This window comes from Chrysoperla carnea, chromosome 5, assembly GCF_905475395.1.
Source record: "Chrysoperla carnea chromosome 5, inChrCarn1.1, whole genome shotgun sequence".
Taxonomy (NCBI): domain Eukaryota; kingdom Metazoa; phylum Arthropoda; class Insecta; order Neuroptera; family Chrysopidae; genus Chrysoperla; species Chrysoperla carnea.
The window spans coordinates 22,710,436-22,734,731 of NC_058341.1; the positions used below are offsets into that span (position 1 = coordinate 22,710,436).

The following is a 24,296-nucleotide window of genomic DNA, read 5'->3' on the forward strand; positions in this document are numbered from 1 at the left end:
GTAAGATAAAATATATGACATGTTCTCCTATTAAAAACTTTCAAATATTACCATAACCAAGCCATTTATACAAATTTTTTAATATTTTGTAACAGGAAAACATGATTTTAAAGAGTGGAAAATAAATAAATAAATATCATAAAGATATTTATGATATTAAATTCCCACCTCCTGACAGAATAGTGATTTATGACATATGCATAATTGACGTTATTTATAACAAGAAGGCGGGTTATATAGATATTTTAAGCCATAAAAAGAGTGGAAAATTTTTAACATCAGGAAAAATTCATTTAATCTAAAAGTAAAAATGTTATCCCCACCAAGGTACGAACCAGCGTACCTTGGTTTCATAGGCAAGTGCTATACCCACACAGCTACTTGGCTTATGTATAAATATATAATTATGTACATAATTATCAAATTCAGATGATGATTTTGCTAAAATTCCCTATGTATGAGGTTTCCGTAAACAAAATAGAATGAGCTATGACATAAGATGATCAGACTAAGTATCCATGGAGTAAACACGTATCTAGCTAGCCTCTCTACGGGTCGAGCTAGTAATTTTTATTACAGTTGTTGCAAGTAAACAACACAAGTAAAAAACAATATTTCTCATTAACAGTTTTGTAATGCATTATTTATGTATGCAAATGATTACACAATTATTAAATAATATAATATTTAATTTAATTAATAATATTGTTACTAATAAGTCTCACAGTTTTGAGTAGCAACAAACAATATTGTTTGTTTTATCTTATTAATATATTGCATAAGATTTTAACAATAAAATTATTGTTAAAACAATGAAAGAGTGTTAATGTCGTGTAAATATTATTTATTAAAGATGTTCCCTTACAAAGTGAAAACAGTGCAACAGGTTTCGTAAACAGACCGTCCACATATTGTGTAAACTACATTCAAGTAAATAATAACAAACAATACAATATCGGCATAATTTTTCAATTCGTGGCATATCATGCGAGAAAATAATGTCTACACACAATTAATCTAAAAGTAGTTGGATTTAATGTCTAAATTGCATTTTGTGCAGTTCTAAAAGTTGCTTTGCTTACCTACATTTCCATATTTATGCAATGAAAAACACCTCGCACTAATGAGAGCCTCCCGATAGTGTACTGCAATTTTCAACTGCTAAAGAAACAAATCCTTAAACTCCGGGCTGCAAAAGAATATTCAATTTTTTCACAAAGCTAAATGCTTTGTCTTTTAAACTAGTTTGGGGTGGTTAATTTTGAATCACCTGTACAATTGATAATTATTAATTATTTATCTACTTTTATATTTATGATTTAAAAATAGACAAACACCGTTTATTAAATAATAAAACTCCTTGAAACGAAAATAATTAAAATTTTTCTTTAGAATTATATATATGCCTATAAAATAATCTCGGGTTAAAACATATTTTATTAGGCTACGTATAACCAGCTGCAATTTGTGTATATATGATTTCATCTTTGATTACATCTACGTACATACACTGTACTCTGTAAAAATTACAACGTATAAAATATGAAGTATCTGAATGAACGAGCCATGCTACAGCGAGCTTTGCTCGGTATTTTTTGAGTTAAAATGACAGAAATTTTATCACTAATATAAGAACCGTTTAAAATGTCTCTACACAAATACATATATATAAATACATATATTCCTGAAAACATAGATAAAACGAAATTTTGTAAAAATGATACCTAGCTAGATCGATTTTTTGCCCAAAAACTCTCTGCATATTAATTTTCTTGAAAATCGTTGGAACCGTTTTCCGAGATTGCTGATATAAATATACAAGATACAAAGTATAAAACAAAGTCTCTTCGCGCTGTCTTTATGTTCCTAAATCCCTATGTATGCTTAGATCTTTAAAACTACGCAACGAATTTTGCGTCTAACAAATTCTGCTCTGAAAATTTGCTCATAAAATATACTTAGAATTCAGTTGAATAAACTTTTCTTCTAGGGTTATATATTTTTCCCGAAAGAATGCCAAATTAGCACAAAGTGTAGCGAAGGTTGGCAAGCCACGATCTTTTGGTCTAACCTCATAAAATCAACAGAGGGTCTAGAGGGTTGCTGCATTTGTATATATGGAGATCATTTGGCATTCATGCAACCTATATTTAAAAATATATACGTTTAAAACCTAATTATTTTATATATATTTTATTAAAATGAAGGTTTTTCATAATTCATTCATTGAAATTGATTAAATTTTTGTGTATATTTAATTCTGTTGATGCGATGATATATATGTTAATTAGTTTTTTATTTAATATTGCTTACCATTACTCTTAGCTAAATAAACCAAGAGCTCAATTTTTTAAATATAGCCCATACCTCTTGAGAAACAAATTATCCTACAATTTAGAATAATTCATATTCCTAGCGTTTCCATCATTAACTTAGAATTTACTTATTTCAAACTTATTTTGCCTACACTCTAAAATTCTAAAATTTATTGCTAACCGGAGCCATACATTCCTATATGAAACCAGATGAAATTCAGATTGCACTCCCAAGTAGAATAAGTTTGACCTGCAAACAATAAAAACTAGTCAACTTCCCTGTAAGCCTTCTTTATCTTTGTAAGCCAACTTTCCTGCGCCAACACAAGCACAACACATTTTTACAAACCTAAAATGATTTAAAATAAGGTCAAAACTTTATCGTACATGTACTCTACTAAGCGGCCCAGAAACACCACTCCTATGCAAACCATTTTATAAAATATTTTTCTGGGAAAAAGGCCCTGCTCGGGTGCGTTTTCTTTAAAAAGGCTCTTGGTCTACAAAGAGTGTGTTTGATGATTTCAGCAATGTTTTTAATATATTATTATTTATAAGTATTGTAATGAAAGTATTTTTTTTTGTTTTTATTTATATAGGTACACAATAAATCAAGGTTAAATTATAAATGATGTATATTGATGTTTATTAAAGGTATATAATTCTTAAGGATGTATGAGCATCAAAGCAATTTTAAATAAAAAACTTGATTTATGAAGTTGAACTAAGTCTAAATCAATTCTGAAAATTTTAGGGGGGTTCCTCAATTATTTAAATATATAAATGACTTCAAAAGTTGGCTTATTTGGTTTTATGGTGAAACGGACGATCGATGATATCTTTTCATAGATATCTCCAAAACTAGCCGGTGGAAAAAAAAACTATTTAAATTAAAGTTAAAACCTTAATAAATTATTGAAAACAAAAAAACCCGTTGTGTCCGACTAATTAAGAATGTATGAGCACGGTAGTGAAGACACAAATTTAAAAAAATCAGATTTTCAATTTTGATGGTGAATTATCTTATAACTTAACAATATAAGACGAAAATTGTTCGATATCTGGAGTAATTTTCAAAATATAGAAAATTTTGTTTAATTATTTAGCTTTCGATATTTAAAAAACCAAGGCAGATATCGAAAAATTTTATTCTTATTTTTCGTCTACATTCATGAATTTATAACAAAATTCATCAACAAAGTTGAAAATATGGTAAAAATAATTTCAACCCTAAATCTAAAATTGCTTTGGTGCTCATACTACCTTAAAAAGATTATTTTAATTTTATGCTGTAATATTTTATGTATAAAGTGAATAAACACATTTAAAAAAAGAAACTGAATACTTATTTTTTTATTTTATAAACAAAATTTCTTAGCGCTACTGAATAAAAATCCATGACTATTTTAATGCCCATGACATTTAAATCAAATTCTATTAATCTAGTTTTTTGTTTGCTATATTTTAATATTGTATGTTGAATTGTTAAATTGAACAATATTCTTTATTTTACTTTTGTATGTCCCACGTACACCCACAAACCATAAAAGTGAGAGCTTAACTGTAGAGCCATAGATCTATTTATAGAATGGTCATCTAATAGAATTCTGATTTATAAAACAACAAGCTGTTCAAGATATATCATGATTTTCCCATAACTTTCCATAACTGCCTCAAGCACCACAATTTATGTTTTTATTTTTTTTTAAACGATGATGGGTAATCCAAGGCTAAGTATGCTTTTGTTTCATGTAGCTTTCAGATCCCTTAACACAACCCTAGCCGTGATTTATTTCATTTTTTAACGGGAGCAATTGGAGAGGCCAAAAATCTGGCTTACCTTTAGTCCAAAATTGAACCTCTTACTAAATCTATCCGATTCTAAGGAAAGACATTTGCATTCGTGGCAATAAGATGTGATACATCTCTTTTTGTATCAATCTCATGTATGGAATTTCGATTTGTGATAGTTGAAAGTGATGTGATAATTGTCATATTAATATACATTGTCAAATAAGGTCATGCCAGAGATAATACAATACAAAATTATCGATTAGCTTCAATTAATCTCAAGGTTAGATCAAAACAATCTACAATATCTGTTTATGAGTTACGTAAATAATAATAATAAATTCAAGCACGTGATATAAGAAATATTTCAATACTGCGCCCATTTTTATTGAATTTTATAACACGCTTTTTACTTTTCTTAAGAAGAAAACAAGAAGTATGCAAAATTTAACACGTGAGCGATATGTATTGTTAATAATTTATTACCCTTGATTGTATTTGATTATAATTGAGGAGCTGGATGAAGTAAAGGCGTTAGTGTCCTTTTCTCCGTTTTTACACCTATTTTTTGTTTGTTTTTAGATTCTTCTAATCATAAAAATTTCAGTCAATATGGCTTAAATTAAGAGCATTAAAAACAAAAATTTAATCGCTCGAATATACCTTTCTTCCGTAGATTTTCTACAAGACAAATTATCAGCTTACACAGAAAATAGGCATTATTCAAATCAATTTCCATAAATTAGCAAAGATCTGAACACAATCGCATTTAAAGAATAATATTTTTTGCAAAAATTCTATTGTTACTAAAATGGACATTTTTTGACTTCGCCTACTTTAACTTAAATTTACGGAAGAATTTGAATAATAAATATAATCATTGAGAATTTGAATAGAGTTGTTATTTTAAAATCTAAAAGAATTTTGAAAAATGAAACCCATACCCGTTTTTCAATGAAACAATTTGGTATTTCTTTGTGTATTTAATTTGTTCACTTAAGGGTAAAATTACTTTCTACATTTGATTTAAAATTTCTTCACGAAAAATGCAGCTGATAATATGAAATGTAGCTGACAGGTAAATATTGCTTTTTTTTACCACTTTTGTTTAAAAACCAGACTTAATGAACATCTTGGTGAACATGACATTCATTCGAATTAATGATGTGTCTTGATTATTGTATTCTTTTAAATTCCAACATTATTCTGATTTTTAATAACCATTTCACAGGGTGATTCACTCAAGTAGAAGCAAGAAGAAAACTAATAAAGAATGTCGATATATAATCTTAATAAAGGATATCGATATACACGGGGAGCACTTTAAAGCTTAATGCTTTGTATACACCTTTATCTGCTAAATTCTTACGTTAATTCCTAACCCATGATCATTCCGGCCGCTTGAACCAGTGAAATTTCTAGAATCTTGAAATTTTACATGGGAGTGCTTAATATAATGTAAGTGTGAGCGCTTGGGTTTTTAAAATTTATTAAAGAATAAAATTATAGCGATGAAAGTTTAATTTTTTTAAGTTAAGTGAAAATTGATATTAATTAAGCTTCTGAAAATGCATACCCTAAGAACGTGAAATAACATAGCACATTTTATAATGTCCAAAATTAAGTTTTAAACTTAGTGCGAAAATTAAAAGTTTATTACGAACAGGTCTTAGACTTTTATGGCATCCTAACTCCTTTAATTGGGGGATATTTAAAAACATTAAAAATATAATAAACTATGGTCACAAGTTTATAGTTTTACTTTGAAGATTTTTAAATTTCACTTTGTTAAAAAACTACAAATTATAAAAATGAATAACCCAATAAAAATATTCATTTGTAACCTAAATTAAATGAAGTGAAACATAAAAATCTTTTTTTATTTAATTCTTGTAATTAAAAAAAAATATGAAATAAAAAGATACTTATGCCGACCGACTCCAAATTATTGTATTTATTTTATTAACGGTGAAAATTTCTCAGAACAAATTTTAAAAATTATTTACACTTCATCAAAAATGCATTTATGCTGTTCTGCGTTTTAAATCTATAAAAAGTAGTATTAATAAATATAAAAATAAAATTAATAAAAAAAGAAGAAATAATTAACCCATAATTATGTTCCGTTCCATTAGTGGGTCAAGTTGATCCATTTTTTTAAAAATAATTTACATATTAATTATTAAAGAAAATATAACAATATTATAATAATAAGAATTAACAATATAGCTTGTCAATAAAATGTTTATTGTATTTTATTATGTTTAATTTAAGCAATTAAATAAAAAGAAAATTACTTTGAAGATCAAACTTTCCAAGACTTCCCACCTGCGTCCTCATTTAATTATAATAAACCTTTCAAATCTTAATTCCTTTTTTTCTGAACATTATATTATTTAATTTATTTTTGATATCATAGGCAATTTATTGGACAGTAAGTAATGTGAATTGCCTATGTTAAAATGTAGATGGTTGATTTTAACGATAGAATTGTTTAGAAAAAAAAAATTTTTAACAAAAAGAAAACCGACTTCAAAAGAAAATCTTTTCCAAACAAATTAATATGCACTAAAAAAAGTAAAAAAATAACGATAATATAGTTAAAACGGCAGTTAAAATTATTTTTTTTTTTTGGAGTCGGTGTCAGCCAAGCTAATGTAGGTAGGCAACTGTTCTGTCAGAGCTGTTTCCTTGGCTGACACCGACTCCAACTGCCGTTTTAACTATATTATCGTTATTTTTTTACTTTTTAGTGCATATTAATTTGTTTGGAAAAGATTTTCTTTTGAAATCGGTTTTCTTTTTGTTAAAAATTTTTTTTTTATTTATATCTATTTATTTTTTAAAATGTTTTTTAGTATTTATATGTGATTTAAACTTATTATGGAAAACATATACGTCACCCATGCTATTCAATATAGGATTACAGAGTATCTCGAAAATATTAAAGGTGGAATTACATTTAAAACAGATTAAACATTCAAACTTCTTCACAAATTCAAAAATTATACAAAAATTATGATATTAAATTAACATATTTTTTTAGTTATATGGAATTATGTGGAAGTAATTCGTAAATAGTTTTTATGTATTTTGATTTTATTTAAATAAAGTTGAAAACTCAAAACATGTTTTTCTTTTATTTTTCCCCATGTCTCTGTAGCTATACATTATTATTTCAGTTAAAAATAGGTAAGTATTTCGAACCTTGCAATAGGTAAGTATTTCAAACTTCGTTTGCCATTTCTTTTTCTAATAAAACATCAACAAATTTTCCGAAAATGAGTTTTACTTTTTGTAATAATTTTTATTAGGGAATATTGAGTGAAAGTCAAAAATATTAATATAATTATTTATTAAAATGAAAAACAGAGGCCTTGTGGTATAGTGGTTAGCGTATCTGCCTATGAATAGATAGTCCCCTGGTTCGAAACTAGGGTAGTAGGACTATATTAAAAAAATTCTTCTTCTTTCTGTTAAGCAAATTCTGATTTTTATTTTCATTTTTTTTTTAATTTCCACCACAACATGTTTGCCTAGTACAAATGATGAAAAATTTTAGTTTTTTTTCGTTTAAAAACTTCAATTTTTTTCACATTTCTACTAGGAGAACATCATGAACGGACCGAATTAGTAGTACCTGATAGCAAGGTAATTGTTGTCAGCTCGTAAGTCAGAAAGTTAGTGGTCTGCACACCCGTGTTTGGTGAGTATGACTTCTGGGCAGACCAATAACTTTCTGCCAAAATAAAATTTTAGACTTTCGGGGTGAAAACACTTACTTGCTTTTTCTCCCTATCAGGAACTACTAATTCGTACTTATGTTCTCCTAGTACAAATGTTGAAAAAATTGAAGATTTTTTCGTACTTTTTTGATGAAAAAGTTTCAATTTGATTGAATGGAGGAAAATGATTGATTTTTTTCACATTTTTACTAGGAGAACATAATGAACAGGAAGGAATATCCTGATAGGTAAGTAATTGTTTTAACTTCGAAAATCAGAAAGTTATTTATTGGTCTGTAAACTTTTGTGGTGAGTTAAAAAAAAAAAAAAAAAAAAAAAAAAAAAAAAAACAATTAAGTTAAAACCTTATTAAAATAAAAAAAACTCATCAACTTTTGTTTTAAATAAACTCCGTTTGGATGCGAACTAGGGTGCTTTGTATCCGCATTCAGAATCGCAACCTACTGAGATATTTGATACATGTTTTATCTATTAAAAATTTAATACTTAAAAAATTTTTAAAAACCTACCTGTCCTAAACTCATTCTTTTAAATCTTATACACTTCATTCCTTACCTGCTAATTCAAATTTTCTTCAATAATTTTCAATCTGTAAATAAAAAGGGAAAACGGAGTGGAGGATGCAAATATGTCTAAGTCATCGTATAAGTCTCAGTCATACAGTTAAAGAAAAGGAAAATTAAATTAATGGAAATAAAAAAAAAAAAACAATTGAAAGTTAAAATCTTATTAAATTATTGAAAATAAAAAAAAACTGAACTTTTTTGAAAATATCTTAGAACTTCCGCTTGGATTTGAAACAGAGTACTTTGTATCTGTAGGCAGAACCGCAACCTACTAAGCTATTTGGTAGATATGAAATCTATAATAAAAAAAACTTTTAACAAAAAGAAAACCGACTTCAAAAGAAAATCTTTTCCAAAACAAATTAATATCGAAATCGGTTGACGTGATAATGAGTTATTCGTCCTCTTGTCGTGCATAACGAATGCAAATTTTAGACTTTTATGGTTTTCTCATGGATGGCGTTGTCAGAACTAGACCAAAATGAAATGGGACACAGGGGAAGCACCAGCTTTCAAATAGCTAATGAATCATCGAAATCGGTTGACGTGATATTGAGTAATTCGTCCTCTTGTCGTGCATAATGAATGCAAATTTAAGTCTTTTATGGTTTTCTCATGGATGACGTTGTCAGAACTAGACCAAAATGAAATGGGACCACACAGGAAGCACCAGCTTTCAAATAGATAAAGAATCATCGAAATCGGTTGACGTGATATTGAGTTATTCGTCCTCTTGTCGTGCATAATGAATGCAATTTTTTTGGTTTTTTATGGTTTTCTCATGGATGTCGTTGTCAGTACTAGATTAAAATGAAATGGGACCACACGAGAAGCACCAGCTTTCAAATGGATAAAGAATCATCAAAATCGGTTAACCCAGTCAAAAGTTCTGAGGTAACAAACATAAAAAAAAAAAAAAAAAAATACAGTCGAATTGAGAACCTCCTTTTTTTTGGTTTGAAGTCGGTTAAAAATGGCACTCTACGTAGTGTCTCTAAATCTAAAATGAATGTTATTTTGCATTAAGGAGATGAAGATTTGTTAATCATCGTTTTTAATTTTGATAATTTTCAATTTTTATATGTCAAATTGAAATATAATAAGCAAAGTTTTAGAAAATAAAATTTACAATTTTTCTACGTTTAATTTACATTAGATATCTACTTAAATTTCTTCAACCTCTTTGAAAATATAACGTCTCAATTGCAAGACCCCTCCTCCCTTCATAAGCAAAAAAACCAACCAGCTAAGACAAAACAATGAAATCCACAACGAACTGTGAATTAAAAAGTGATCTTAAATTGACGAAAAGCCAAAATCAGACCAACAATTGGACTACAAAAATCATTTAGGCTGTCAAGGAGAAAAGAATAAAAAATTAAATGTATTTTTTACAATTCCTGACCAATTTTTCGTGGAATTCGACTAGATTACATGGAGGCAGTAGTAAAGAAAGCTTGCGAACGGCGCTAGTTATTGTACCACTTACTACAATTAATACTCGATAACTCCCAATTCGGAGGTCAAAGAAAAATATTTAATTTAACCCTTTCCAGCAGTCGAAAATCGGATAATTCGAAAACACTGAATTTCTCAGCCTAATGTAGAGGAAACAAAATCTATATTGCATACAATCCTGACCTAAATTGGTTGTACAATCCCTTAAAATGTTTTCATAAGGTTGTAATTAAAAAAAAAAACTGAACTATTATTTTATATTTTATAAAAATGATTATTTTATTTATTTATTTTTTATACAAAATATATTTTACATAATACATTTCTTAACAATTCGTATAATAATAATATAAAAAAAAGTTAATTTTTGTGGATAGGATAGGTAGGTCGAATAATAATTATTAAATATATGGTTTATGATTTCAAAGCCTTTTTTTTTTTTAATATATATTAGAATTAATAAATAATAAATATATCACCGAGTACGTTAAAAACATTTTCACAATTTAAGTGAATCTAACTCACAACATAAAATAGTTAATTACTTTTCCATGATCTATTAAAATTCACTGAAGAAATAAATAATTCATTTCGACAATTTTGATGTATCTTAATCTCATAATCAAAATCGGTTCATTAGTTTTAGTTCGAACGAGCTTTTCAGCTATTAAATACAGTTTGTTTTTAACTGTAGTATTTCATATGTATTTTGTAAAAAATAAACGTGTATATGTAGTAGCCAACTTTAATTAGCCGTTCAATTAACATCCTAGCCTTTTTACTAAATAGCGCCGTTCGACTATCGTCTTGTATGATATTCAGTCATAAAGTCTAATTCTGATGTGGCATTTAATTAATTGGTTGGCTGATGCTTAGGTCATTCGTACGATAGTACAATGTTTAATGTCACAGTATTTCACTTCGATTTATTGTTATAAGTACAAGAAAATACGTTCATACCAAAAATAAAAAATAAAAAGTGTTCTGTCTACATACAAATAAAAAATACAAAAAAAATGTCTGATACATACAAATAAAATATGATAACAACAAATACGAAGGCGAACATCACACAAAAGCTAAGATAGGCAAGTACCAAACAGTATAAAATGATGAAGACGAATGATTATAATCAAGTCACTTTGCCTCTTGAATTCCCTGTTTGATACTTGTCATTCTTCGTTGTTGTTTGATGTTCCACAGCTTAAATCTAAGGCACATATGACAAATAAATTCAATCCATTCATTTTGCGATGTTGTTCGGTGTTCGTCGAGTGATGTTTGTCGTATATGTAATCGAAGCTTTAACTTCGAGATTTATACAATCTTCAAAGATTTGTATCTGTAGATTTTTGAACAAAGCAAGTAAAAGGAACCGAGGATCAGTTTTCAAAGTTTTCCAAATGCTTTTTTATAGCATTTCCGAATCGTTCCGTTCAGAGAATCGATATGAATTCTTCACAAAAGACGTATAAAAAAATGATTAATTGATCAATGAAATTTCGAATCATTTATCAAAATACCTTAAATAGATGCAGAAAAAAGGTTTATGTATCTAGTTAACCCTACAAGATTCATCTCATTAAATGGTGGCTAAGAATGGGGCACAGTTTATATATAATTCCCAAACAGACATAAATCTCAATTTTTTCAGTAATTTTTTTGAAGACTGTCTTAAAAAGTAATTAAACAGTAAATCCTGGTGCACAATGTTCGACTCGATTATCCGGTGGTGGATATTTACAACAATAAGATGTTAACACCCCTAACGATGCTAACAACAATGATAAAGCGGATATACCACATACAGCTCCGGATGTAACATCAGCTAGTGGAGTTCCCGGTTTTGGGCGTAAACCAAGTAACACCAATAGACCGGCACATGTTAATAAACTGAATACACTTAATACGATATAACCTGAAACAAGAAAAGAAAAATTCGTTAGAAATTACAATTAAAATTTATTCATTTTTTCAAATTATTATATCTATTGGCACCGAACATAATTAAAGAAAATGAAATAAGCAGCTCACTCTTTGCTAAAACCTGTTGGAATGTGTATCATTCGTAAACTATGAATTACTTGCGAAAATATTTCTATTTGTTAATATACAATAAATTGTTAATTAAATGGATAAATAGGCAACTTGTATTACGTGTATACATGTTATACATGTGTAAGTAATATTGCATTTTTCTTAGCTGTAATACAAGCTGCCTATTTATTAGTCAACTTAGGCATTTTTTATCCAACTTTTTTACATGGACCGTTTAATTTCAATAAAAATTTATTGTTTATTAACAAGTAGAAACATTTGCAACTAACTCGTGGATTACGAATGATATTTGACATCTAAGAAACACATTCTACCAGGTTTTATCCAGATTTTTTAATTTATTTCGTATTTTACATAATTTCGAAGATATTTCGAGATATTTGAATTGTAAGGCATGTATATTGGCCAATTTTTTTGAGGAAGAAACTTAATTCCCGATGTAACATGATTTCTATGCTTAGATTCTTTTGGAGACAAAAAGGAATATATTTTGGAGAAATTAAAAATGGCTTTTAAAGGGGAATGAATGGTACTTATGATGGCATAAATTGTTTCGAGATGGAACATAACTTCAAATATAAGGAAACAAGTTTTTTTTAAATATTTTATTCAGTGTAATTTAACCGAGATGCATGTAGTCTTTATTTCAGTAAAATAATTTTTTAGGGATATCCTTTATTGAAACTTTAGATAAACTTAACTTGCGGTTTCCTGAACACCAGTGCTTTGTGTGAAAAATCAGATATTCGGTTATACTGGAGTGGAAAACCCCATTCTCAATATGATTACAAGGTTAATTTTTTTTCAAAATTAACTCAAACTAGTAGCACCGTTGATTCAACTGTTCAACCTATCACACTTTATACTCGTAGAGATATCGCAGAGATTTAAGTAAACGTATTAAACAAAATTATAAACATGAAATATCTGCGATATCGTTTTGTTTGCGGAGTGCCTAACGTAACGTTGTAAAATGACTAAATTTTTTAACAAATAATAATTATTATTATTGTTCTTTTAATCATTAAGCAAACAAATTAATTGAAATAATTTCTTAAGTATATTTTAATATACGAATGCCATTTTGACCCTATGCCATTTAATTATTATCTGATCTTTGCTTTGTTCAACGAACTCTTATTTATAATTTTATGAATTTTCACACGATAATTATAACATTTTATTTTGTTTGATAATTTTAACAACCCAATTTACTAATTGCATTTCAATTAATTTGTGGCCTTGAACAATTTAAATTTTAGCTGTGATATTCGAATCCGGAAAATTGGCTGTCTAATAATTTGAAAAATAACTTTTAAAATCGTTTTCGAAAAAATTTTTTGCCTCCTATTTTGATAAAAACATGGATTTAAGCTTATTTTTATATGGCGAAAACGATGCGATAGGAGAAAATACGCTCAGATTTATAGATTTCAAGATTTCAGCTCCATATAAATAGGAAACAACTAATTTTTTTCCCAAAGGGGTACATACTCAAAATTTCTATTACTATAACTTCGTAGCAGGTATCATTTTCGTATTCTAGCCGCTTATAAGCCAAGTGGTTATTTGAAGAACAGTACATGCCAACGACGGTTTTGAATTTTTCAATTTTCAATATGTGAAATCGCAGAGAATCATTTCAAGAAGATCACAAAGTTTCAAGAATGGAATTTATACTTCACTCCACAAATCAAGTTTTTCAACAACAAAACAGTGCATCAAAAAATGTACTGATTTTGAAAATTTGAAAAGTTATTTCACTGCTTTCAGAAATTATTAATAGTTTTTCCTTCTAATGCACTTGTACAAGGTAGGACCCAAAAAGAAATTCCATAAGAAAAATGACCCCCAAAGGCTAAATTACACTGCTGATTTTGCAAATGGTATCATTTAGTCTAAACAATAAATATTCGTGGGTTGATGAATGCTTGGGCTAGTAATATAACTGCGCTAATATATCATGCTTGTATGTTTGTTTATCAGTAACTATGTTTAGTGTACCTAATCATAACAACTTCCTTTTTAAGACAATCCCAATTTATTAATAACATTAATAAATATTATACTATACATTAAATATAATCATATGGACCCCCCCCCCCCCCCCGCTTTACTTTTTAAATCATCATTATTACTCTGGTAATATCGTTATACCAACTTTCATTTATGGTAGGAAAGCTGGCAAAATTTTTGAAAGTTTGTGTTAAGGCAAACAAATTTTGGATATTTATTTCCTTATTGAACTTAAGTAAGGGTGAAGTATGTTTTTTACCTGAGAACGATTGAGTTATAACAAACATCGAAAGCGCGCTAGTAAAGCAACCTTTTAATTATTTGAATAATATATGGCGCTGTGTTAGCAACGGTAAAACTGTCTGGTTATTATAATTTATATTGTTAAAAAGACAATAAATATGATTTTTACCCCTCATCCACACTCTCGCAAAGTATACTCGCCAAAGTTAGCCGAAGTGAAGCCACTCACAACTACACTTTCGTCTTACTTCAAACTTCACAGGTATATTATTATTATGGCTGATATCGAAGTCGCAACAGCTACTGCGGTGTCTTGTAACAAAACTTTTGAACGGAATGCCTCGTGTTGTCTTTGACTCGGGTACAAGCAACCGCTCTTATAGCGAAATAGGGCAAGGCGAAGTGAGTACAGGCGAAATATCGCAATTATCATCTATACATTCTCGTTCCGTTCCTCACCCGACTTTGATCTAATTCGAAGAATGGGGAGGGCTTATAAAAAAATTGGCTTTAATTGATTTTAAAATCAAAAAGATTTGGACCAGTTTATTTAAAAAATAGACCAAGGCTGCTGACTTATTTTCTTGTGGGGCTTTGAAAACTCAAGAAACATCTCTAGAAACTGGAAATAAAAAGTAAAAGCAGTGCAAATTCAGCAAAAAGAGATACGAAACTTCAATACACAATTGCTGACATACAAAAGAATCAAATTTCTAAAAGCCTTCTAATTTCTGAAATGGGTATGGAAGTAATCAGATAGAATAAACGCAAAAAAACTCTTTGTCCAGCAGATAGAATAAGTAGAACAAATCTTTGAGTTAACAGTGTGACGCCATCTTTATAATATCCATTAATTAATATTAAGTGCCTAGTATTATACCAAAATGACGAATTACCTTATGCCTACAACATATTACTACACTAAAGAATGCACCATCAAAATTTAAAAACATAATACTTTACTCACCGGATATGTAATTTCGATTCGGTAACCATCGACATGTACGTGTCCGAAACCCAAGTAAACCTAAAATAAAACACGTAAATCCTGACACCAGCGCAAAGTCTAAATAATATCGACGTCCAATTAATGAAATCATATAAAACCCAAATCCCGACGTTAATGCCCCGCACAATATCATCATTAAGGCTGCAACAGCTAATGTTGCATTTGAATTGTCTTTCAGTTTTTGACTTAAATTCATCCACGAACTAGATTTTGATGCTGATAACGTAGTTTCACTGTAAACACTTTGTGGCGGTGGACTTCGACTTCGAATTGGTTGAATAATTGCAGTATTTCGTTGATTTTCCATTGGATTCACTGTTAAATTATACCGTCCGTTGTGATGCGGGGATGGTAAGGTGTACTGTAGCTTCTGTTGTGCCTTTGGAGATAACATCATTGGCGTACCATTATGCCTCGTTTTTGGATAATTTGGCGGGGGATAGTGTGACGGAGGAGAAACATAGTACGGTGCTTGTTGCAATGGTGCTTGAGTACGGATAGGACTAGTTGGATAGCTTGGTGGGGGTGATTTAATACGCTTTGGTGTCGATGCTTGCATCGGTGGTGACATTTGGTGTTTTTGCGGTGTTATCATAACGTTATTCGATCGCTGTGGTGTTTTCCTGGGTGTTGATAACAACTCATGCAATTTTTGTGTAGCAATTGGATTATATTTTTTTGGTGTGACTGGCGATGTTATGCTATTATTTGGTGTATTTCGTGGTGATATTATTGTTCGAGGTGCTGGAATCGGTCGATTTTTCGGTGGAGTATTTCCATTATGATCTACTATATCGATATTTGTTGAAATTTTTTGACGATTATTATAGTGGACTCGATTTGGTGACATTCCACGTATTTGGATTTGTTCTTCGCAATTTTCCTCCTCGTCTTCTTCTTCCTCTTCATCTTCCTCGTCTGTGGGTATTGTTGCATATCGATGCACTCTACGCCCACTCGATTGTTCTTGATAAACAGGTGGGGGTGATATTGTACGACTTTTATTAGTATCTGGTATATAAGCGTAACGATTTCTTGAAATATTCATTTCTTCCATTTTTAATTCGTTGATAACTTGTTGGTTAATTTTTAATTCATTTTCATCCATTGGTGGAGGTTCATAACGATTTTTATTATAATTTCGCATACTTGAATAACGTTCAAATTTTTGCGGAGATGAATTTGCACCAATTGGTGCTTCTCGCATTGAGGAACATCGCACCAAATTTGGTTTTGGTGGCGGTTCTGGATAATATTCACTCTGTTGACAAAATGCTGGATTTGTATAATAATTAACACGATGATTTTGCGCCATTTTATTAATACGTTATAACGGTTAAAAATAATAATCGTACAAAACAATTAAATGTTCTTAAAATGATGTAATTAAACCATTTCCGGACATCCGATTGTCCGCTTACACGATTTTCCAAAAAAAAGGAAACAGCAATCTGAAATATTAATCTTAATTATAGTCACACTTCAGTAAAATTGCAGTTTTTAGCCACACTAGATAAAATTCACTCCAATTCAGTTCCAATTGCTAAAAAAATCTTTAAAAATTAAACGAAATGTTTTTTAGACATAAAATTGCTGTTGATTTTTTAATTTTTAAGATATGTATTTAAAAAATTCAAATAGCGTGCTTGGTTTCAAAAATGCAACCTAAAAAATTCAAATCGCGTGCTTAATTTCAAAACTGCAACCATTGGTTTCAATTATGGCTACCACTTTTGAATCAACCTGTTTATTCGATCGATTTTGCAAGGCTTTATAATAAATGGTATTAGATTGCCACAATTCCTATAAAAAGATGCCACAATTCCTTTTTTTTTAAATTATCGTGATCAAATTAAAAACCTTTGGGATACAAATTATCTAGGATGGCTAAATAAAATTATTGGCGTATTCTAAGGACATTACCGATCTATACGTTTTCTGATAAAACCGCGGAAAATAAACAATTCAATTTCAAAAAATGTTCCGTTTTCACTAACAAACAACTTTTGTTTGAAACTTTTACATAAATCAATAAATTTGTAGCAAAAAGCCCACTTTTTTAAGCTCGGGGTATAATACTTTTTTTAAATTTTTAAAATTCACATTTTGCACGATTGTTCCATAAAGTTAGCACAGTTAAAGGCCACTTTCACTTCACTTTGAGTACACCGTATTTTATCACTTTTCCAGACACTAAACTATAAATAACTCACTTAATTAATATAAATTAAAAACAATAAAACTGATTTAAATTAAATGAGCATGTATTAAAATTATAAGTCGTAAGTAGAAGACGCTCAACTAAGATTTCATAGACATGTGACTATTATGTTGTCGGTTTTTAACCGTTGAATGTATATGTATGGAAGTTCAACGGTTTTTAATAAAAGTGTTTTATTTAATACGTAGAAACGATTCAGTTTGGTGGTTGTTGCTTTAATCGTTGATGCAATGAATTGTTGTTATTTAGTTGTGTTAAAATGTTATTGTAAATACGGGACAGGGGGGATACAATATTTATCATGAGGGGTATTACATATATCGTGTATTGTATACGTACATGCGTATAACGTTGCAGGGGTATTCCGAATATTAAAAGACAGCTGGAGAGTTTAATAATACAGAAAACCCTAAACAAATTAATATTTTTTTGAAAAACCGTTAAATTTGTCTATTATCGCACTTTTATTAGCTTAGATATTTTTCTTTTTAGTTTTCATCCATTTCCGGATGTCTGATATAAAAACGGAATTCGAAAACACGATAAGAAATATAAATTTGAATTGTGGAGGTCACGCAAAGACATATATTTGGTTAACATGGGTGTCGAGTTCTTGTCTTCTATAAAAGTATAGTTTTTTTTTTTTATTAACACGCCTTATTAACAAGTGGATTAAAAAGTACAAAATATTTCCAATCGTAATATAGAATTCAATCTTTAAAAAAATAGTGGCGCAGGAGCTGCTTTAGATAAGCGAATTCTTCGGAGATTGAAAAAATAACATATTTTTCTTAAAATCGAAAATTGCATTTTTGGAATTCGCAATAATGTGGCTTATTATTGGGAAGGCAAACCTTGAGGAAACCGAGAGTTATTACGTTTAAGTTTCTCTCCTGCAAAATAAGTTTTAAAAATTTAACATATTTATACACACTTTATTAATAAAAAGATTAAATAATTTTTTTATGTATATATACAGACATTTTGAGAGCAGCTGCTATGGCTTGCCGCCATATGAGCACGGGTCGTTATATTTGTGAGGGGCAGATCTACAGCTGCATATGTCTAACGTCACCAAATAACACACATAAGTATATTATTTTAACTTTAAGTACTGTATTGTGTTATATTCGTGTAAATTGAAGGCATAATAAATTTAGGCAAAAAGAATATTTTTCTTCAATTTATCAATTTCCATGAAAATTAATATGTTTATCTATTACCTCGAAAACCATATATCCAACCCGAAAACAATATTTTGAACAATGTAGAACAACCTTTTTTCCTATTCTAATTATCTTGTAACAAAATTTTCTTAAAAATTTCAAATTAATAATTTTTATTAAGTTTATAATTTTTGCAAAAATTGGAAAGATTTTGTGAACGTTTGAAAATCATTTTTTATCAAAAAATACTAAAATCATGTTAATTTAGTCGTAAGATTTCAAAATATTACGCACGTCGTCATTGCTTCGAATTGAATCTGAGTCCTGCAGAGCTGCTATTCAGTTTCAGACAAAAATGACCAATAATCGTTAAAACGTTTTCGTTGGACTTAAAATAGCTAGGAGAAAATTGAAGGGAATTTTTTCAAGGAGCAAACAAATAATTTCTTCATTATTATTCAAAAGCAATTTTTTGGTTTGCTATTTGAACGAAAATTATTTTACTAATCAATTTAAACTAAAAATTATAAAAATCAGGTTTATCTTGTATATTGAGTTTGTGCCTTGAAGTAATTTTGAATTTTTAACAACAATGCGCAAATTGTCCTATGTTTATTATGGTAAAAAAAATGTAGAAACTGGAAAAATGTGAAACTAAAAATCTAATAAATATTTTACAATTTCTAAATCAGTCGGTGCCTTATCTTCCAAGAAATTTCGAGTGCCTTACATATATAGACAGTTCACATTTCTCAATTGAAAATATTTTTTTGTTAAACCTAGTCTAATTACTATTTGCCTATTTTTTGTATGCCTACACCTTTTTTTGTTTAAAAAATCAACAGTTTGAACTCCTACATTCAAAGCAGAACTCAAGCGAACGAATCTTACAAATGAAAACAAAGAAAGTCTAAAATAAATAAGTAATGAATAATATATTATTTCCATATTGTATAATAAAACAAACACTTAAAATAATTTTTATCTGCATTTAGATTTTTGAAAAAAATTACTTGGTACTTTTACAATAAAAGATTGAAGTATAGGAAAAAAATTTAATTCGCCCAACGTGGGGCTCGAACCCACGACCCTGAGATTAAGAGTCTCATGCTCTACCGACTGAGCTAGCCGGGCTTGTTCAAGAATGTTGTAATTTCAGTACATATTATACGAAACCTTTAAAACAAAATATATAATTAAATATTTATCTTACTTATCGATTTAAAATAAATATACAAATTTTACGAATAGTTAGGTTGTATTATATAAATTTTAAAACTTTGGTTTTTACATTAAACATGCACAAAGTAAAGACAACAACTATTAATAATATGGATTCTATACTTTTCATGATCAAAATGTTTTCAATATTTTTTTCAAACAGCTAATTTTTAAATATGTATAATATATGTTAGTCTAAATATTAGCAGATTTTAATTTTTGATAATTAATTATTCAGGTCTTCAAAATTAGTGAAAAAAACAAAAATAATGAATAGTTTATAGAACTGAATTCTTACGACGCTTTCCAAAAAGAAAACATAAAAAACTTTAGTTTTTGACGCTTTTACGATATTTTTAGAACATGTTATTACATTACCGTCATACAAATTGCCTAGTTTACGACAATTTTAGAGTATTTTATTAAATTTACGTCATACAAATTGCCTAGTTGACTGCACAACAGCCGGGCTACTTTAATATAGGAAATATTTTTCACAAAGTCTAAATTGGTTGTTATCAATTACTGGCTCAAAGTCATTTGCCGTGACAATTTTGCTCAAGTTTAGGGTAGGTATATTTTTTGTACATAATGTTTGTACAAAAACATTTCGATAATAATATATAATACTAATACATTATTATCGTTTTAAAATTCCAACTTATCATTTTATAAATCAGTTAACAATAACAATTACCGATATTGCTCCCCTAGATTTATAAATAAAAGAATAAATAATACATTCATCCCCTTTAATATATGATTCATGTTGCATTTGCTGCAATAATAATTATACACACCCGCACGTGTTTCGACAGTCATTATTTTGATTGTTAGAAAGGTCAATAATAATGGTATTGCATTTAGGATTTAAAAGTTTTATTAAATTCAGAAAAATAAGGGTAAATAGTAAATTTATCATCAATTTTAGTTGAGCTTTTTAGTGATGATTACAATTCGCTAACAGTCACGTTACAATTAAAATTTTGAAATATTACTTATCAAGAATAATGAAAGAATTAATTTATACTTACCAGAAATGAACGAGCCAGTGTGTTGACAAAATTGCCTTAGTTTTCAATCCAGCAAGACGTTGAAAAAAAACATTAAGCACACGTTCGAAACCAACACAATAAAATATCATAAAGTTATATTTTTAAATTAATTACTGGTTTATCTAGTCTTAAATAACGTACACATGTAGGCCGAATTTTTAAACCAACAAGCCAGCAAGCTAATAAAAATGAATTCGTTTGAAAATATTGACTTGTTTTTAACGTCAGCAATTGTCAGGACAATAAATTAATATGACTTCTAGTTCAGAATTTCAAGTAGTGCGTAAACTGCCTGAATTTTTGTCACTGCCATAGTGCAATCATACTGATTTGAATTTCAAATCCTCGTGTTGGCAAAAATGGCTTATGCTAAACCGACGCAATAAACTAAGTATGTGTGATGAAAAGTTCCATGTTATCTTGGCTTAAAATATTGACCTCGTGTGCTTAGGAAATGAAAAATCCTTATTATAGGAGCTGAATAAGAAATTAGATAATCAAGTTAGTACGTATAATGTATTAATTATATAAAAAATATCACAACAAAATTGAAAATAAAAAAACTGAAAATAGTAAATTCTAATTGAAAATAGTAAATTCTAACTGAAAATAGTAAATTCCAACTGAAAATAGTAAATTCTAACTGAAAATAGTAAATTCTAACTGAAAATAGTAAACTCATCTAAATCATAAAAAATATTTGTTCAAAAATTTCAAAAACAAACAAGTTACATTTAAAAAAAATTAAAAAATGCGAAAAAATAATTATGTGACAAAAAGTTCACAGGATTCTTAAAGTTAAAAGTTCTTCGTATACATCCGTAATTAAATGCGAGTATGTCTCTTTCAGTTTTTTCCATCCCACAGTAGCCGCTACCTTTGGATTGTTGTTAATAAAATTAATAGCCTGAGCTTTTAACTGATTAGCTCCGTGAAGATCCGCAAATATTAAAGTTTCCGCTGCATTCTCTATTGACAAATTTCTACATAATTCTTTCTCACATAATATCTTCAATCTTTCTAGAGCATATTTATCAGCTGCCGCTAAAAGTTCCGAAGCCATCGTTTGTAAATTATCTACTTTTCCCGTATATATAAATTTCAATAGTTCATGTAATATGTCATATTCAATATCGGTTATATTTACACGATTTAGCTTGCGTTCTTCCATTTCATGATCGAACATTGCGGCGAATATAGGACTCCGAGCTGCCAGAATGGTTTTATGTACTTGAAACTCCTTGCCATCAGCAACGGATAAAGTGGCATCACAAAACTTTTTTGTTTCAAATAGAATTTCAAGATCATCAATTATTCGACATTTTGGCACTTTTATGATACTTTCTATAGTATCACCCGTAACTATTTCTATTACACTTATTTGACAAAATATTTTGAATTTATCATCAGAAATTAATCCATTCTGCTTATTTAAAATTGCACTCACATTGGTAGAATAGATATTTGCTTCAAATCCTATGCCAAATTCATATCCATTTTCTACTTTTGTTATTAATTCTTCTTTATCATTTACAAATGAAAGTTTATATACCGCTGGTGTTTTAGTTTTATAACTTGATACTAGTTTTATAGCAAACGTCAGACAGTCGAACTTTTGTTGATTATCCTCGAACCTTCGCTGAATTTCCATATATTTAGTTATTTTAAGAGACCATGCTAAATTATTATTATTCCCTTTGGTAAATGTGGGAGATACTAACCCCTCATCAAAAGCTAGTTTTGGTTGTAAGAAAGCAGTAACATTATTTATAGTCCATAGGTAAGAAAACTTATTTTTTTTTAAATTCGTAATTCCTGCGTGATCCATTTTCTCCTAGTTTATCATACGGTACGGTGACTCACTACTCCAGAAAATACTGTAGTATACATATAATCAATTCTACAAAAAAAGTTGTGAAAAATTCAAAGTTATAAAATTACGATTACCTACACTTACACGTAAAAATTATTATCCAGTCAAATAACACTTTGAAAGTTACAAAAATTCCCATAAAGCTAAAAATTGGTACGAATGTTCAGAATACTATTATAAATGAATTGTGAAAAGTCCTCATGAATCCCCCCTGTGCAAAAATTTTATTGAGGATGGAAGCTTGCAAAAAATAGGTTTTTTACGCTTTTTAGCAAAACGGTGAGTTTAACAGCAAAAATAGTTCAGACAAAATTGTAGATCATTCAATTTTCTACTAAAAGTGTTCCTACATACTTTTTCATAAGTGCTGCCATTTCCGTGATATAGCGGTTCAAAGAATTGAAAAAATTATTTTATTTGTAATATGCACGTTAATGTAGTTTTATTCAATTGTCAGCGTGGTGATGCTCGTATTCCTACCTCGTTTCAAAGGTCTCATAATCCACAAAATACTGTTAGTTGTAAGTATTGAAAGAGATGATGAATTTTCGGAGTACCGGAAAGATCATATATCTGTCAGTGAAACTACATTTTTTTTTAATCAGTGTTGTTTATTTTGCGGCAATGAATTAAATGAAGAGTTGGAGAAGAAAAAACACTGCAGTACCGGCGTAAGATTTTTAAAGTGACTACACTTTCGTTTAAAGACAGTATTCTAAATATAGCTAAAACTCGTTGTGATGATGTAACCAAAGCTGTTGCTGCTCGTATCATAACGATTGCTACAATTCTTTTTTGAAACCGACCACTGGGGTAAAGTCGGTCGTCCTCAAGTTGAAGCTACAAATATTGCAACGAGAGAAATATTTAAGTACATTGAAATGCGATTGAAGTTGGAGTATGGTTATTACAGAAAAATCAGGATCATTAACATTCGTATGTTTTATTGATAGTCACCATGATATTTTAGCTCAAGCTTGGTATGAAAACAAAACAGATAAAAAAAAGAGCGATTTAGTATCCTGGAAGCTGCAGCAGTAATTAATCAAGAGGATATTCAATGCGCTGTGTTAGATAATTCTAATTCGTATAACGGTTTAAAAATGTATATAAAAGTACATTAACCTTACTTATATTTTAATTACTAATTTAACTAGATAATTATAATTGATTCCTATTGAAAAATTTATGTATCATCAAAGCAATCTTTTATGATTTTATATTTAAATTAAATTTGGTTTATGGTACATACCTAACACAGAAAGCTTTTCGATATTATCACTTTTTGTAATGATATAAATGAAAAACGTGGGACGTTTTATAACGTTCTTAACTTAATACATGTGTGTTTTTATATTATAAAGTATACAGCATATTTAATCTTGCAAGTCTATGGTGCACACATTGACCATAAACTTAAAAGAACTGGACATGCCTTTAAAAACATTGACGTTAGAGTTATATAGACTGAGTGCCAAACGATTTTAAACGTGCCATCATTTGATGTAATTGCTTAAATCCAATCATTGTAGATTCGTAGGAAAAAATGTAAAGTGAT

The 24,296-nt window shown here is 29.0% G+C and overlaps 2 protein-coding genes and 1 non-coding gene across 3 annotated transcripts; all 3 read right to left on the minus strand.

Moving 5' to 3' along the window:
* Window positions 1-10,904: 10,904 nt before the first annotated feature.
* On the minus strand, window positions 10,905-17,146 carry LOC123300238 (serine/arginine repetitive matrix protein 1). The gene is made up of 3 exons (XM_044882770.1): window positions 17,126-17,146; window positions 15,161-16,653; window positions 10,905-11,794 (listed from the first exon to the last, which is right to left on the minus strand). The coding sequence occupies exons 2-3, from the start codon at window positions 16,515-16,517 to the stop codon at window positions 11,562-11,564; spliced, it is 1,590 nt and encodes a 529-aa protein (XP_044738705.1). The 5' UTR covers window positions 16,518-16,653; window positions 17,126-17,146; the 3' UTR covers window positions 10,905-11,561.
* Window positions 17,147-19,650: 2,504 nt separating this feature from the next.
* Trnak-cuu lies at window positions 19,651-19,723 on the minus strand. Its single transcript has one exon. It is a non-coding gene; the product is annotated as a tRNA-Lys (tRNA).
* Window positions 19,724-21,626: 1,903 nt separating this feature from the next.
* LOC123300709 (speckle-type POZ protein-like) lies at window positions 21,627-24,067 on the minus strand. Its single transcript, XM_044883329.1, has 2 exons — window positions 23,991-24,067; window positions 21,627-22,765 (listed from the first exon to the last, which is right to left on the minus strand). The coding sequence occupies exon 2, from the start codon at window positions 22,691-22,693 to the stop codon at window positions 21,647-21,649; it is 1,047 nt and encodes a 348-aa protein (XP_044739264.1). The 5' UTR covers window positions 22,694-22,765; window positions 23,991-24,067; the 3' UTR covers window positions 21,627-21,646.
* Between the last annotated feature and the right edge of the window lie 229 nt (window positions 24,068-24,296).